A 17381-nucleotide genomic window follows, 5' to 3' on the forward strand; every position below is an offset into this window, starting at 1 on the left:
AATTTTGTGATATTTTTCCAAGAATTATTTTTACTATTACTTTTTATCATAATAATTATAAAAAATATTAAATAATTTCGCTTAAAGTTATAACAAACTCCTAAATGTATTCATCAACCTAAAATTATTTTGAATTATGTTTTCAACATTTTTGAAATTAGTTGCCTTTTTCATCATAAATTGTATTCGAATTATGCACCCACTTTTTAAAACTAAATAAATAAAAAAAATGCTTTAAAAAAATATAAAAAACCCTAAAATAATTACTTTATTTATTACAAGCTACTTATAATTAATAAAAATAATGTATTAATGTACTTATTGTAATGTATTTATTAGATAGTTTTTTGCAATTTAACAAATCACTTACAATTTACATTCACTGACTCACTCCACTCACTTCACTCAGTTTATCACTTAACTCTCACAAAATGAAATGTACCTAAAAAACCAAAACAACAACATTATCCATTATCTAACAGATATTTATTATAACAAATATACATTATAATAAAAATATAAAATATATTTATTAAATCTTTACTTAAACAAAATAATACTTACTTAATCAAACCAAAAAAAAATTCAATTGTAAATTGTTCAATTATCTGCGATTCTTCCTAAATTATAAAACAAAAAAAACAAACAAAAAAAAAACAAATAACAAAAAAATATAATTAAAAAAAGAACAAAAGTAAAACATTACAAAAATAAAATACAATTTTCAATTTTAATATTATGAATTCAGATTTAATTGTTTTAATTTATTTTTGTAGCCTTTATCCTACTAGCATCCCACTAAGAGACCAAAAAGCTCTTAAAGGAATAGACCTAAGCATTCTTTTGAGCAAAAAAAAAATTAAAAAGGGACCATCAAAAATTGTATATCTTGAGTTACAAAACATTTATTTTGCTATATATTCCATTAGTATCCCACTAAGCGAAATAGGTCTTAAAGGAATAGAACCAAGCTTTCTTTTGAGCAAAAAAAAATTTAAACAAGTAAGAGAGCTATATTCGGCTGTGCCGGATCTTATATACCCTTCACCAAATTATACTTTAAAATAATTTTTTTTAAATATTTTTAGGTAAACAAAATTTAATTTTTTTTAATTGTTTTATTTTTTTTTTTTGAAATTGTTTTTTAATTTTTTTTTAAAAAAAGTTTTTTCCAATTTTTTTTTTTTGGAATAAAATGTATGACAAAAAAATTTTTGGATGAAAAAAAAAATCGGGTAAAAAAATATTTTTCCCGATTTAAACCCAGTGTAGGTCCAACTTACTATAGCCTTATCTACATCGTTGCAATGAACTTTGAAATAACTATCATTAGATATCCATATTGTCTATATTAATGACGTAGTAATCCAGATATAGATCAAAAATCGGTCAAAAATCGAGGTTGTCCCGGTTTTTTGCTCATATCTTCGTTATTTATGGACCGATTTTGCTGATTTTAAATAGCAAACTTCTCGAAAGCATGTCTGACAGAATTATTGAAGATTTGGATCCCGAAGATATCTGGGGTCTTCAGAAAATTGATTTCAACAGACAGACGGACAGACATACAGACGGACATGGCTTAATCGACTCCGCTATCTATAAGGATCCAGAATATATATATTTTATAGGATCGGAAATGAAAAATGTAGAAATAACAAACGGAATGACAAACTTATATATACCCTTTTCACGAAGGTGAAGGGTATAAAAAGGACCCATTTTGGAAAAAAAATTTGATTTTGCAAAAAAAGTCAAAAATTTTATGTTTTGAGTTACAAAATATTTATTTTGCTATATATCTCACTCTAAGCGACCAAATAGGACTTCAAGGAAAATATCTAAGCCTTCCTTTAAGCAACAAAAAAAAAATTAAAAAGTAGGTCCATTTTGAAAAAAAAGGAAAAAAATTTTGTGATTTTGCAAAAAAAAAAGTAAAAAATTGTATGTTTTGAGTTACAAAACATTTATTTTGATAGATATCGAACTTCACTAAGCGACCAAATAGGTCTTCAAAGAAAATATCTAAGCTTTATTTTAGTAACAAAAAGGCTCATTTTGAGAAAAAAAGTCAAACAAGTTTTTGATTTCGGGAAAAAAATAAAAATTTTTTTTTTAATTTTTTTTTTTTGAAATATTGAAGAAACTATTTGGAACAAATTTTGCTAAGAACAATAGGCAATAAGTTACATGGATGAGAAAAATAACATGTTTGGACAAAATGTCAAATTGACCCCTCTAACTCAGAGAGTTCTTGACCGATCTTGTTGTGTCTGAATTACTATCTACTAGGTCTAACCTCGGTGTAAATTTCATCCCGATCGGTTTTAAAAGTTGGTTCACTTGACATGAAATCCCTCCCCCATATGTATTGAATGCTTATTGACAACGGAGTTGATTTAGACATATCCGCAAAGCTCTAATTTGAAATTGGTTCATATAAAGTTTGAAGACTTACACATTTATAATTCTCGAGATATTGGAAAATAACTATTTACTTTGTATGATAGGTGCCATAATCACTAAACCAATACCGCCAATTTCCAGCCAAACTATGTATAATAGATATAATCGGGCATAATTTTAAAACTTCCACAATTATAGTTTTCCAGTTAATCGAAAATAGCAATTTAGTTTATATGGGAGATTCACGCGCCCTGTTCCGATCCGTCCCTTTTTTGCTAAAAGTTCATGCACTGGTAAGAAATTGATTCGTATAAAGTTTGAAGACTGTAACAATTATAGTTCTGCAGATATTCTAAAATAACTAAAATAAAAATGGGCACCACGCCCATTTTTCCAATTCCGCCGATTTTAAGCCAAGAAGCGCACAATAGTACCAAAGTAAATTCAGCGAAGTTTTGCGACTTTCACAATTACAGTTTACCAAATTCATCAGATATTCCATAATAACTATTTACTATTTTTATGGAATGTGCCACGCCCACTTGAAATTTCAAAGTAAAAAGTATAATATTGTTCCTTTTAGATATACAGGAACATACAGTACCCTCATTTCGAATCAATATAAATATTAATTATCTCAAAAATACCTTAGTATTGAATATGTGAAATTTCATTAAGATATCTCCAATCTTTCATGAGCTACCGAATTATTTTAAAAATAAAAATACTCTAAACCACTGTGCACAATAAGAACGCAATGCTCTTTAAACTACACACATTTTGTGAAAGCTCTCTCTCTCTTCACAACAAATTAGTTTCTATTATTTGCGTGTGGATTTTTTAATTAAATTTAGTACACACTAGTTGATTTATGGGCATGAGTACAAAAAAAAGCTCTTAAACATAAACACATCAACAAAAGCTTTAAATGAAATACACCCACAAACATAATTTTAGTAAAAAATACTGCCATGTCATGTTTAGATTAAAATAAATATTTTCGACGATTTTCAATTAAAAAAGTAAATACATACATATAATTATGTATGTACTCTATTTTTGAGTAGGGAGCGGGAACTTATCGTCAAGTTCTAAATAGGAATAGTACTGCACGACCTAACAACTGGATGATTGTTTATCAAATAATTGTAGATTTCATTAGGTACCTATTAAAAAAATCTAAACTGGATTTTTGCCGATTTTTATTCATATTTATTATGGTTTAGTGTATTTACTTATGTTATTTTTATTTATTTATTTTCTTTTTTAGTGTGACAGTTTGTTAAATAATCATTTTAGTGAAAACTTTTCAACTTATGACGCAGTAGGCAAAATACAATGTATTTTTTTTCATATGTGAAAGGGGTATTGTTAGATACATAGCACTTCTAATATATTCGTTTTTGATAGTTTTAATTGAATCTATTGTAATAGTCAATTTAGTGAAAATGTTAAGATGGAATACATATAAAAATACTATTTTTTTCTGAATGAAAGTCGTATTTACATATATGTACATATATTCATATGGAAGACTTATAAAAATAATGTCAAATTGTGGCTGTTCTTTAATGAAATCAACGAGTTGTTCCAAATTTATGCTTAAATAAAACTATAATTTTCTTAAATTTTCAAATAAGTCATTTATTTCTTATATACCTACAACTTTTTAAACAAATGCATACAAATGTATATTGTATTTATGTTAAAAATTCTGCAATTGGCCTTGAACTTTTAGGTTTCATTTTAAATTCTGAAATGTAGGAATCGAACATGCAACCTTATCAACAATATTTAGTAGCAACAACTTTTTCGCAGCAATTTTAAAATTATAAATAAACAGTAATCATAATCATCTAGGCGTACAATTCATACTTAATCATCAAATGAAACAAAATAAAATGTAGTTGTTCATAAAATATTGAAAGTGAGCAAAACTGTCATATTCGGCTGCTCATATATTTTCCTCCAAAGCATTTTTCCGGTTCATCCTACTTTGTTAAATATAAGCTATTAGCTCCACAATGTTTTAGACATATTTTATTTTGGAGGTGTTTTTATAGCCTTCACCATGAGTGGCAAGATTATATATAAGTTTGTTATTCCGTTTGTAATTTCTACATCTTTCATTTGCGACCCCACAAAGTTATATTCTGGATCGTTATAGATAGCGAAGTCCATATAGCCATGTCCGTCTATCCGTCTGTATGTTGAAATCAATTTTCCGTAGTCCCCAAATAACTTACATACATGATTCATACATCAATATATCGGGAATTCTTCCGGCTGAGATATAAGGAAAAAACCGGGACAACCTCGATTTTTGACCTATTTTTGATATACTGTGAGACTCAAAAGTGAGTAAACACCAAAAATTATTTGATTTGTTTTTAAGATAATGAAAATCCCAAAATCTATCCATCGATTCAAATTTAAAAGTTTTGGATTGTTGGAGATTGTGTTGAATAAGAGATTCGGTTCTGAAAAAAAAGATATAAGTTGGAATATAATGATTTTTATGATCTTAAAAAAATCAACGAATTCACTGGTGTATACTCACTTCTGAGGCTGTGTGTATGTCTGGTTTACTAAGTCATTAATATAGACTATATGGATATCTAATGAAAGATATTTCAAGGTCCATTGCAACGATGTATATAAGGCTATAGTAAAGTAAGTTGGACGTACAATGGCTCAAACTAGTGAAACAAAATTTTAACCCGAATTTTTTTTTCTTCAAAAAATAAGTTTTGTCATAAATTCTTTTTCAAAAAAAATAATTTTTTAGAATTAAAAAAAAATGTGGAGAAAACTTTTTTTTTAAAAAATTTAAAAAAAAATTTCAAAAAAAAAATGTAATATTGTTTATCTAAAAATGAAGAAATATTACCTCATACTTAAAAACTTTCCGGACAATAGGGAAATAGTAGGTCCGTTACATAAAAAAAAACAAAAAAAAGTAGGCTACCAATTGAAAAAAAATCAATATAAATATTTCTTGAACTAAACAGGTTAACCGTAAATACTAGCATATCAAGTAGATCAAATTTATAAACATTCAGATAAGAAATTAACATTTTGTGATTATTTTTAAATTTTTTATGCCCGAGGTGAGATACTTATGGAGCTGCTCACTAGACCCCATTCTAATTACAAACCTATGAAAATACAATCCAACTTAAAAGCACCTCATTACTAAGTTTAATTAAGATATCTCCAATCTTTCACCAGCTACCGTATTATTTCTAAAATATAAAGTTTATAAGCCGGAAATATTGTATCGATTTTTCGCATTTTTAATACTAAACATTTCTGATCAACAGACAATATTTAGGGAAATTGTCATCCTTCTAGAACCTTCCCTCTAGGCCCAATCGTACCTTTAACATACAGATGGGCAAACATAGCTAGATAGTCCCACAATTTGATAAGGATCCAGATTATATATGCTTATGTGGGTCTACGATAAATATTTCGATGTGTTACAAGCGGACTTAAAAAATCAAATAAAAATCTTTTTATGTATAACAATCGTGGTGGAATAATAAGAGACCGAATTCGACCAGTTTCAGTAGGTGTCGTCCCTTTGTCAAGATATCAAAAATATAGCTACCTGTACTTTCATCAGGATATTAATTACACGGTGCTACGATGGAAAAAAAACTTGGAAAACGACCTAGCGTAGGTTATAGGGCTTGCTGAGTACATTAGAAATTGTGTCAAAAAATTTCCAAAACACCCTCAAATTCAGAAGTTATTCTGAAAAAACCGTTTTCAGTTATGTCCGTGAACTTATCGATCTGTAACTCAGTCAGTTTATGTCCGACTTTAAATTAGTTAACGGGTTTGGAAAGAAAACTGATTACCCTTTAAAATTACGTGCAGCTTTTTTTATACATTTGTAAGTTATAAGTATTGTTTCTATTAAGAATATCTAAAAGAAAAACAAAATTTATCAACTTTTTTGATTTTAGTCGCTTTTCATTGCTTATTTTGATATGAAAGTTTTTAAAACTTTATACCAACATATATAGGAAATTTAGTTCTTAATAAAACATGGTTTTAATTATTCAAATCTGATTAAAATTGTAAAAGTTATTCAACTTTTAATTAACACCATTTTTAATATTTTCTCCCCCAGCGAAATGAATAAAAAAAAACAAAAAACTGTAAAAAAAAATAATTGTAAAATTTTGAATTTAAAAGGTAAATTTGTTCGAACTTTTTTCAAAAAAGTTTAATAACATTTGCAAATATAAACCGATTTTAACAACTAATATCTCATTTATTCCCATATAAAGTTGTTTTTAAAACACTGTGCAAAAAAGAATAGGTTTTAATAGAAAAAAATTAAAATAACTATTGTTAAATTTGAAAATTTATTAAAAAAATAAAAAATAAAGCGAAACTTTTTATAAAATCTTACGCAATTTTTTCGATATACATTTTATGAAAGCTTAATTTTTTGTCTATCCATAATTGTTTAAAATTTTGAAATCGGTCTAAAAATGTGTGAGTTAGAGGTACTAAAGTACTACGACCTACCCTAAAACAGTTTTTTCAAAATATCTCAAAATTTTGAGGGTGTTTAAAAATCTTTGAAAACGGTTTTAGTATGTCCTCACCTAGGCCTACAACCCCCATTAGGTCGCTTTTCAAGTTCTGACAAAAACTGTAATTTTGTAGCAGAGTGTTATTATAAGAAAATTGTAAATGTTCAAATGTTTCCCGATTTTCGCCCTACTCTTCAGTATAGTTTCAGAGTACTTAGAATTAATGACTGCTGAATTAATGACACAGGGGGTAATTTTTATGGGGGCCAATGTTGCGCATTTTCATTACCAAACAAACCTTATCAAATGAGATTATTTGTTTAAAATTTCAGCTATCTCAGAATCTTATCAAAACCCAGAATATATATTCTAATGTGGGTCTGCGACAAATATTTTGATGTGTTACAAACGAAATGACAAAATCAATCTTTTTTGATGGAGGGTATATAAAATATAAGTATATTTTAGATACAAACACTTTTCTAATAGTTACTTCGTCACTAAAAATTAAAATTTATACTTCTTTGAACAAATTTTTATTTAAATTAAAAAACTTTCTTTTAGAAAATATCACAGAGGAAAGTAATTGTTATATTATTTGATGTTTTATGGCTATTATAAAGTTCCTTAAAATCAAACGAACAATGTGAGGAAAATAATTGCGACACTCGTCTAGCATTAAAACATACCTCAATTTTCTACTTTCCACTTATATAATTCATTCGAAAGATCTACATTGATAATAGAGATTTTTTTTTATAATTCTGAATTTGAATGCATAACACTTAAGTTTATAGACGTGGCATGTTATTTATGAAATCATACACAGTTTATCTTCATTAATTGTTTTTTATCTACATTAATTTTATTTTAGTTTTTCATTAATATCTTTTAACCTTGTTATTTCTTTACACTATAGTTACATATAGAAAAATCTTACAAATGCTTAAATTATAAATGCACATCTGGTTAGTAATGATCCTGATTACTTTGGAAGCACTAGATACGTGTATTAAGTTAAGTTGTTCTTGTTGTTGTTGAGACGTTTACGTAATTTAATTGTATTGGGTGTTCTTCATGAAATCGTAGACAACGGAGAAATCTTTGTTGCCCAAACCATGAGCCTTGAGGGTGCGGTACATTTGGTGAGCCATGGCGCCCATGGGAATGGGAGTGTTGGAGGCAGTAGCGACACCGGAGGCCAAACCCAAATCCTTGGTGATGAGGTCTGTGGAGAAGCCACCCTTGTAGTCATTGTTGGCGGGGGCAGTGGGGGAGACACCGGGAACTGGGTTGTAGACCTCAGAAGCCCAGCAGCGACCGGTGGAGGAGTTGATGATTTCGGCAAAGGTTTGGGGATTCAAACCCAAACGGATGGCCAAGTTCATGGCTTCGGCAACACCAAGCATGGAGATACCCAACATCATGTTGTTGCACAATTTGGCGGCTTGACCCATACCGTATTCACCACAGTGAGTGATGCGCTTGCCCATGCATTCCAAAACGTTCTTGACGGCATTGTATTCTTCGTTGGTACCACCAACCATGAAGGTCAAAGTGGCTTGCTCAGCACCGGGAACACCACCGGATACGGGGGCATCAATGAAACGGGCACCCTTGCCGCTGACCATCTTTTGCAATTGCTTGACCAAGGTGGGATCAATGGTGGAGGAATCAATGAAAATGGTATCCTTGTTGACGCCATCGGCGGTCATATCTTCGTAGGCCTTGTTCACAATGTCGTTGTTGGGCAACATGGTGATGACAAAGTCAGAGTTCAATGCCAATTCACTGGTCTTTTCGTAAACCTTGGCACCCTTGGACTTCAAGTTGTCGCAGGCTGGCTTGGAGATATCGAAAACATGCAATTTGTGACCATTCTTCATCAAGTTGGTGGCCATGTGACCGCCCATGTTACCCAAACCGACGAAACCAATGTTCTTGGAGCCACCTTGGCTGGACATGGCACGTACAAAGGTTTGACCCATAGCATTTAAAGCGGGGTTAATGCACACCAAACGTAAAGCCATTTTTCTAAAAAGTATCTGAGTATGTTTAAAATCCACAAATTCCAACACCAAAAGTTATTTTCCAAAACAATTATGTAACGAGAAAGAAGAAAAAAAATGTATGGAAAACATTAGAATAAAAAAAATTCCACACACACAAACTTTCTACCAACCTGAACTAACCACGAACTAGAACTACCACGAACACTACTCTCTGAACGCTAAAAGCACACTAAACTATACCGGATCGCATATAGAAATCACAACGTCACCGTGCTACAACTTTTCCATAAAAAAAAATGGATTGTGTACATAATAAACACAAACCCCACCACTAATAAAACTACAACAATGTTCCAGATCCACACACACAATCTTTCGCACATGTATTCCTATAATTTGAATCCACACCGGCCCCCCTTGTTTTATAAAAAATCTAAACACGGCCATACAAAAAAACATCACCTCATCCAAGAACAAGTTATTTACTCACAGAGATAAAAACATAATTGATTGTTTGCTCAACTCTCTTTGTCTCTCATTTAGCCTCTCGTTTATGGAAAATATGTTGAGAGTTTGTGGGGCTTCCATACGAAAATTTGTTTGATATCATTATTATTATTATTATAAATTTGTTGTTGTTATTGAATACCTTTTGATGTACTAGTGGGTTGTTATTCAACAGTTTGTTGCTAATTGTAGTGATAAGATGTCTGGATTTAGCTAAGTGTGGCCAGATGGTGGGCAATTTATTTACAGATGTGGGAATTTCTCATATGGGCATTTCCACCGAAAGTCTACCGAGACCAGAAAGTTAAAAAATTTTGAAAACTTGCCCAAAATCAAATTTAGCATCAATTAAGAGCAATAAATTAAGCCATTTCCTTAAATAAACATTTTGTTTGATGCATTAAACACATTCAAGACAGCAGGCTACCAACTTCAATCTGTCAAAAATAAAATACACACATTTATATGAAGACGATTATTTTGACGACAGCATATCTACACGGCCACACGACTACTCATGCCGATGTAGCCGAATTAGGCTAATTTCTATTTTTGTCAACTACAAAACAAAAATAGTGTTGCTAATATAATAAAACATGTAAATCATATTAGTGCTTAAAAAAATATATTTTTTTACTTAGTTAAGAGAAGTTTCTGATAACCATATTAAAATAAATTAATAACAGGTACAAAACTAATGATAACATATATATATTTATACTCAAAATAATTGTTTCAATCTTAATTACATTGGAATTTTGTACGGTTATTTTTTATTAAAGTGGCACCACTGAATTATAAATCAGCTGTTTACTTTGTAGCTGTCATCTTTAAAATAATTCAGTAGCTGCCACACGACTACAACTGTAACCAGCAGAATTTGTGTTCTTGTAGTCGTGTAGCCTGTTGTCTTGAATGTGTTTAATGCATGACTGTTTTCTCACCTTAAATGTGTACGACTCACAGTGGCGCCATTTGAGTTTTTTAGTTGAAAAAATCATAACTTTTAAAACAAGTGAGAAAAACAAAAAATTTAAAAGACATATGATAGATAACACAGGTCAACAGCAAAAAAAGGCTTCACTAACCACTATACAGATTTAATGCATCATGGCTACCTAAGTACAAAAATGGTAAAATTTTTCAATTCTATGGATAGATTTGTTTTACAATTTTTTTTCTAAAATTGTGAATTTTTTCAAATGTTTCTCCACATAATTTATGATAACTCAAAAACGGTAATATCGGACTATTATGGAAGTAAACTTAAAAATGTTCAAACTTAAAATTGTTCAGGTTTATTACTTTCTCGCAAAGCCGCGTATAATAAGAACAAAATGAGATATCGAAGATAAAAATCAATTTTTGCGAATTCGAAATTTTTGAAAAAATCCAATCCAAGTAAAATAAAATTTTTTATGTTTATGCTTTTATGATATGAATTTATTCCAGAAAACATAAAAATTTTTTTTTTTTAAATTTATTTTTAATTTTTTTTTAATATTCCAAAAATTAATTTAAAAAAAATAATGGGGACATAATGATAAAATCAATAAGATTACGAAACGGGCACACAAATTTACTTATAACAGACAAAATTGTAAAATTAAGGTAGATCCAAAACTACACGTAGGAAACATTTAAAACCATAGAACACTAACGGTATCTGGCAACAAAATGTTTTTTTTTTACCTGAGTTATTTATCATTCATTTAATTTATCTATCTATTCGTAGGGTATTTGTAATTTCATTACTTCCATATAAAAATCACATGATATTTTTATTGCGTGAGAGATCACGAAATGGAGAAACTAATTTCCAGTGTGTGTATTTAAAAAAAAGCTGTTTATTATTTACATATTTGTTCCAGTGTGTTAAGCTTTTATCATAAAATAAAAGCTTTGTTTGTTTACATTACTTTGTCGTTAGTGTCGTGTGTATTTGTTGTAGAAGTAGGCAGACCAACATATGGTATGGACACGCGCTACTGATAAGATTCAAGTGGAATAATTTGGTTGAATATGTATGTAATTAACTAAACATTAAAAACGCTGCCAGATTGTCTATATTAATTATGATTTCTAAACGAGAAATTCATTCTTAAAGTCTATCCCCCATTTTCTCAATCTCTGGTTATTTTTTATCGTGACGATAAACAGACAGTTCTCATACAACAAAAATGTTAATTAGAGGTTTATCGTTACGAAAAACGATAACCAGATATTGAGAAAATGGGGGTATGAGGTACAAAATCGTTTCAAATTAAAAATTAAAAAAAAACAAGTAAGAAAGTATGGTCGGTCAAGCCCGACAAAATAATACCCTACACTAAGTAAAAAAGCAAAAACATTTTTCTTTTAAAATTTCAATAATTTATATTTTTGAGTGATTTTCGGAAGTGGGCCTTAGTATATGGGGGTTATGACCAATTATGGACCGATCACCATGAAATTAGGTCGTGTGATTTATGTCTATATGAAAGTTTAATATGTTGAATTTTGTCTGTGTACCAACATTTTTAAGCGATTTATGCACGTTAAAGTGATTTTCGGAAGCGGGTCTATATGGGAGCTATGAATAATTACACAGTGCAACAGTGAAAAAAACACACGATCATGACTATATAGGTTCGACTCTACTACCAAAAGGTAGTAAAACCCTTTACTCAGTTTGTCCATTTTGGTGACCGATTTTTTTTTATGGGCCCCCAAAGTTTCTGAAAATCAGTGGGGCCTCTAAAAAAGGTGTCATCAGTTTTTGGTTAACAGCTAATTCAGACTTTGTGATACGGCTTAACTTTATATGGCAATAATATAGCTAAGAGTCCGCCAAATAATTTTTGTTAAAATTTGTTTCCAAAAAATAGCTTTTTCGTGCACTTTTGTTGAAAAAATATAGGAAGAAAATTTTTTTTTTTACTTTTTTTTAGAATAACTTCCAGGGTCTACTAATTTTTACTAACAATATTTAGCAAAGTTGTAGCTACGGTAAAGCTGAATAACTCTTATGAACATATCAATGCATTCTGAATGTGTCTAGTCACTCTAAATAGCACATAAAGATCACTTTGTACCTTAACAATTTTCGTTTTTACTATTTTTTTACGCTAAAACAAAGATTTTTTGTTAAAATAGTATGATCAAGTCCACACTTCTATGTTATGCTGTATTATTTACTCGGCTGAAGTGTTCGGAATGGGGATCAGTGAGTGGACCCTCAATGTCACACATTTAAAAAAAAGTCGCCAAAAAGCCATTTATTATCCGAATGAGCTGAAATTTAAAACGTAGATAGTCCTTGAGAAGGTCGACAAAAATATGCTTTTATCTGTAGGTATCTCTTTTAGTTCAAGAGATATTTAAGTTTATTTTTTTTTAAATTTTGCTCGATCTTTTTTTTTGTATTTTATATATGATGGGCCTACGAAAGGTCGAAATTTGGTTTTTATATACGACGTATATTTGCGATAAAATTCTAAAGAAAATAAAATAAACCTGATACAAATTATTTCGTCCCTATAAAAAGTTACACGCATCCAAAGTTGAAGCATCTTTATATATATTTCAACTTTGTATGCATGTGTTTTTTAAGTTTTTTCCCAAAAAAGTCCCCATATTTTTTCTTTTATAGAAAACAAATTTTCTTCGTGACTATATATGTTTTTTTATGATCTGGAAAGAAAACTTAATGCAAAAACGTATAAAGTAAAATTTGACTAACTTAAGCGGACATTGTACCCCCCAGTCCTATCCAAACTTGGCCAATTTTGAAACAAAATTTTAGGTTTGAGTAAAAAATTCTAAAAATGCAAAGCACCGATCCTCAAAAGCTCATCATATTTATATAGCCCTATATATTGTTTATATACATACAAAACGTTTTTACTATCATACTGTAAATAACGTCAAAGTGGGCTATTTTCTAAAAAGAACTCAGTTTTTGGAACACATTTTCCCCGTTTTAGGAATTTCGATATTTGAAAACAATGAATGGCTACATTAGTGATGCCATTAACTTAAGAACATTTAGATCTATATTAATTCCAAATTTTATTGTGATGTCTCTAACTGTTCAAATTTTACATTAATTCAAAGTTTTTTTTTTCTTGATGGAAAATCACCATTTTATAATATAGTTAGTTTTTAAGGTAAAATACGTCCGAAAAAACACAACATTTATTTAATTCACTAAAATGTCAATCTCCAAGTCATAAGGTTTCCACCGATATCAAAAACTTATATAAAAAGCTTATATTTACTCTTCAGAAGCTCCACAAACCTTGCTCACTTTCAAAAATGTTGATGTTTTTTCATATCTTGCATCAAGCCGGTCTTGCGTGATCAAGATTGGATAAAGTGATGCGACCGGATCATACCGATAATGATTTGCCCATTCTTCGTTATTCCAGCACAATAGAGAAGTATACACTCCAACATACATTTTTAACAAAAATTTTTGTTTTAGAGTCAAAAAATAGTAAAAAACTAAAATTTGTTAAGCTACAAAGTTATTTTTGACAGCTTTTTATAATGCCTAGATATGTTCGGATTACATTCATATGTTCACAAGAGTTATTCAGATTTACCGTAGCTACAACTTTGCAAAATATTGTTATTGAAAAATTAGGAGTCCCTGGAAGTTATTCTAAAAAAAAGTAAAAAAAAAAATTTCTTCCTATATTTTTTCAACAAAAGTGCACGAAAAAGCTATTTTTTGGAAACAAATTTTAACAAAAATTATTTGGCGGACTCTTAGCTATATTATTGCCATATAAAGTTAAGCCGTATCACAAAGTCTGAATTAGCTGTTAACACCCTATTTAGAGGCCCCACTGATTTTCAGAAACTTTTGGGGCACATACAAAAAAATCGGTCACCAAAATGGACAAACTGAGTATAGGGTTTTACTACCCTTTGGTAGTAGAGTCGAACCTATACTGTCATGATCTTGTGTTTTTCCAAAAGTCTTCATTTGTTGCATAGTGCTATGGACCGATCGAAACAAAATTTGGTGACACGAATTTTATATATATAAAACTTATTTGGAGCGAAATTTGTGGAGATACATATATAAATTAAACATTTATGACCGATAAAGTCTAATTTCGGAAGGACATTTGTATGGGGGCTAGGTGAAATAATGAATCGATTTCAGCCAGTTTCAATGGGCTTGGTCCTTGGGCCGAAAAAATAATATGTACCAAGTTTGATCGAAATATCTTCAAAATTGCGTCCTGTACTCTGCGCACAAAGTTTATATGGACAGCCAACCAGCCGGCCAACCAGATGGACGGACATCATTTAATCGACTCAGAAAGTGATTCTAAGTCGATCGGTATACTTTAAGGTGGGTGTTAGACTAATATTTTTGGGCGTTACAAACATCTGCACAAACGCATAATACCCTCCCCACTATGGTGGTGTAGGGTATAAATACTGAACAAAATGTTTTGTTCTGAAAAGGTAAAACTATTTTTTTTTGTTTTTCAAACAATTTATTTAAATTTATATAAAACTACTAAGAGAGCTATAATATTCGGCTGTGCTGAATCTTATATACCCTTCACCAAATTATACTTTAAAATAAACATTTTAAATATTTTTAGGTAAACAAAATTAAACAAAAAATTTAATTTTTTAGCCCAAAAAATGTTATAACAAAAATTTAAAAAAAATATTTTTTTAATTTATAATAAAAAAAATTGTTTTGTTGAAAAAAAATAGCTTAAAAAATATTTTTTTGGTTAAAAAATATTTTTCTCGATTTTCAGCCATTGTAGGTCAGACATACTATGACGTTGTATACGGTCTTCGAAATATCATCATTATATATCCATAATGTCTATATTAATGACTTAGTAATCCAGGTATAGAACCAAGTTGTCCTGGTTTTTTTTCCTTATATTATAGACATTTATACCTATGAAGTGAATTAGTAACGAATAAATACTAATTTGTTTTAATAATAAATTGTTCTTTTCCTATTAAGAACTATTGTTTTATCAATATTTTTTTTATTATTTAAAGAACATCTCTTTATTTAATATTAATAGTATCTTCTGTCCAGCAACTCTGGTTGGTATACTACCGTCATAGAGAAAGACTCATAGAAACGAAACACGAAAGAGCTTTTTGTATAAAAAGCTTTTTAATATACATATGTACTTGCAATATTGTATGTTTAACAATGTAGCCAGATCAGGAGGAAGTGATGTTTCGAAAAAACCAAAAACAGCTGTTCATGAGTTATACAATATGGCAAATAGAGAGGTTAGATTTTTGTTTATATTTTGTAATGTCTTTATCATTCATGCTTTACTACAAATTCTCTTATGGTTGTTGTTTACTTGCTGCTACCCAGCAGTTTAACAAGTAGTCAGTGCATACCCTGTAATGTAATTTTCACAAATGTCTGATCACTTGTCTTACTCGAATTCATATACTTTTGGGTGTTTTGACACGTATGTGGAAAGGGAAGTCAATTGGTTACTTTATACTTTACATGTAATATAACAAACATGATTACACTCAATGTTTAGGAGGCATATCTCTATGATACCATAATAACTGGATACTGTCGAGTGACATTTGCAGCAGGGTGTTGATTCATGAAGATTAGAGAAGGATTAAGAGATCACAGAATACTTTTTATGTCACTATTCCGTGTTGGCGAAGACATTAATGAAGTTCTTCAAAACAGATATCATTGATTAAATGTCTAACCTATTGGATATAAAATTTGACCATACTATGACCACTACAACTAGCTTGTGTTGGTGAAAACTTAACTTCATCAGTATGGTCGTCTGATCAAGCATATTAAATAATCCTAAAATCCTATTTTTTACCAAATCCAACGACTAAATCTGATGGTAAATCAAGGCCTTAAATAGAATTGACCACTTGCTAAGAGTACTAAATATAATGTAAACAAGTAAGAAAGTATGGTCGGTCAAGCCCGACCATATAATACCCTACACTAAGTAAAAGGGCAAAAACATTTTTCTTTAAAAATTTCAATAATTTATATTTTTGAGTGATTTTCGGAAGTGGGCCTTATATGGGGGCTATGACCAATTATGGACCGATCACCATGAAATTAGGTCGTGTGATTTATGTCTATATGAAAGTTTACTATGTTGAATTTTGTGAGTATACCAACATTGTTAAGCGATTTATGCACGTTAAAGTGATTTTCGGAAGCGGGTCTATATGGGAGCTATGACTAATTATGGACCGCTCGTAACAAAATTTGGTGACATGAATTTTGTATATAAAAAACTTATTTGGAGCGAAATTTGTGGAGATACATTTATAAATTAAACATTTATGACCGATAAAGTCCAATTTCGGAAGGACATTTGTATGGAGGCTAGGTGAAATAATGGGCCGAAAAAAACATATACCGAATTTTATCGAAATATCTTCAAAATTGCGACCTGAACTCTGCGCACAAGGTTTACATGGACATCCAACCAGACGGACGGACATCGTTTAATCGACTCAGAAAGTGATTCTAAGTCTATCGGTATACTTTAAGGTGGGTGTTAGACTAATATTTTTGGGCGTTACAAACATCTGCACAAACGCATAATACCCTCCCTACTATGCTGGTGTAGGGTATAAAAATCAACTATATCAAAAACACATTTTTAACAGCCTCAAATCCCAATGATCAAATTCAGTATATTTCTTCATAACATAATTCTTTCCAATCACAAGTCATCATCCACATGCAATTTTAGTCATAAACTCGCAATAAGTATATGGGGGATTTCATATCAAGTGAACCAACTTTTGAAATCGATGTTTTCCGATCGGGATGAAGTTTGCATTAAAGTTTTCAACAAGACCGGTTAAGAACTCTCTGACTTAGATGGGGTAAAAATTTTACATTTTAGCC

General features: G+C 30.1%; 1 protein-coding gene across 1 annotated transcript; it reads right to left on the reverse strand.

Moving 5' to 3' along the window:
* Positions 1-7802: 7802 nt before the first annotated feature.
* On the reverse strand, positions 7803-9267 carry LOC135960798 (probable 3-hydroxyisobutyrate dehydrogenase, mitochondrial). Its single transcript, XM_065512187.1, has 2 exons — positions 9142-9267; positions 7803-9004 (listed from the first exon to the last, which is right to left on the reverse strand). The coding sequence occupies exon 2, from the start codon at positions 8987-8989 to the stop codon at positions 8015-8017; it is 975 nt and encodes a 324-aa protein (XP_065368259.1). The 5' UTR covers positions 8990-9004; positions 9142-9267; the 3' UTR covers positions 7803-8014.
* Between the last annotated feature and the right edge of the window lie 8114 nt (positions 9268-17381).

This window comes from Calliphora vicina, chromosome 5, assembly GCF_958450345.1.
Source record: "Calliphora vicina chromosome 5, idCalVici1.1, whole genome shotgun sequence".
NCBI lineage: Eukaryota > Metazoa > Arthropoda > Insecta > Diptera > Calliphoridae > Calliphora > Calliphora vicina.

Bases quoted from the DNA above. Each gene is read 5' to 3' on its own strand.
- LOC135960798 (XM_065512187.1), bottom strand. From the start codon at position 8,989: ATGGCTTTACGTTTGGTGTGCATTAACCCCGCTTTAAATGCTATGGGT.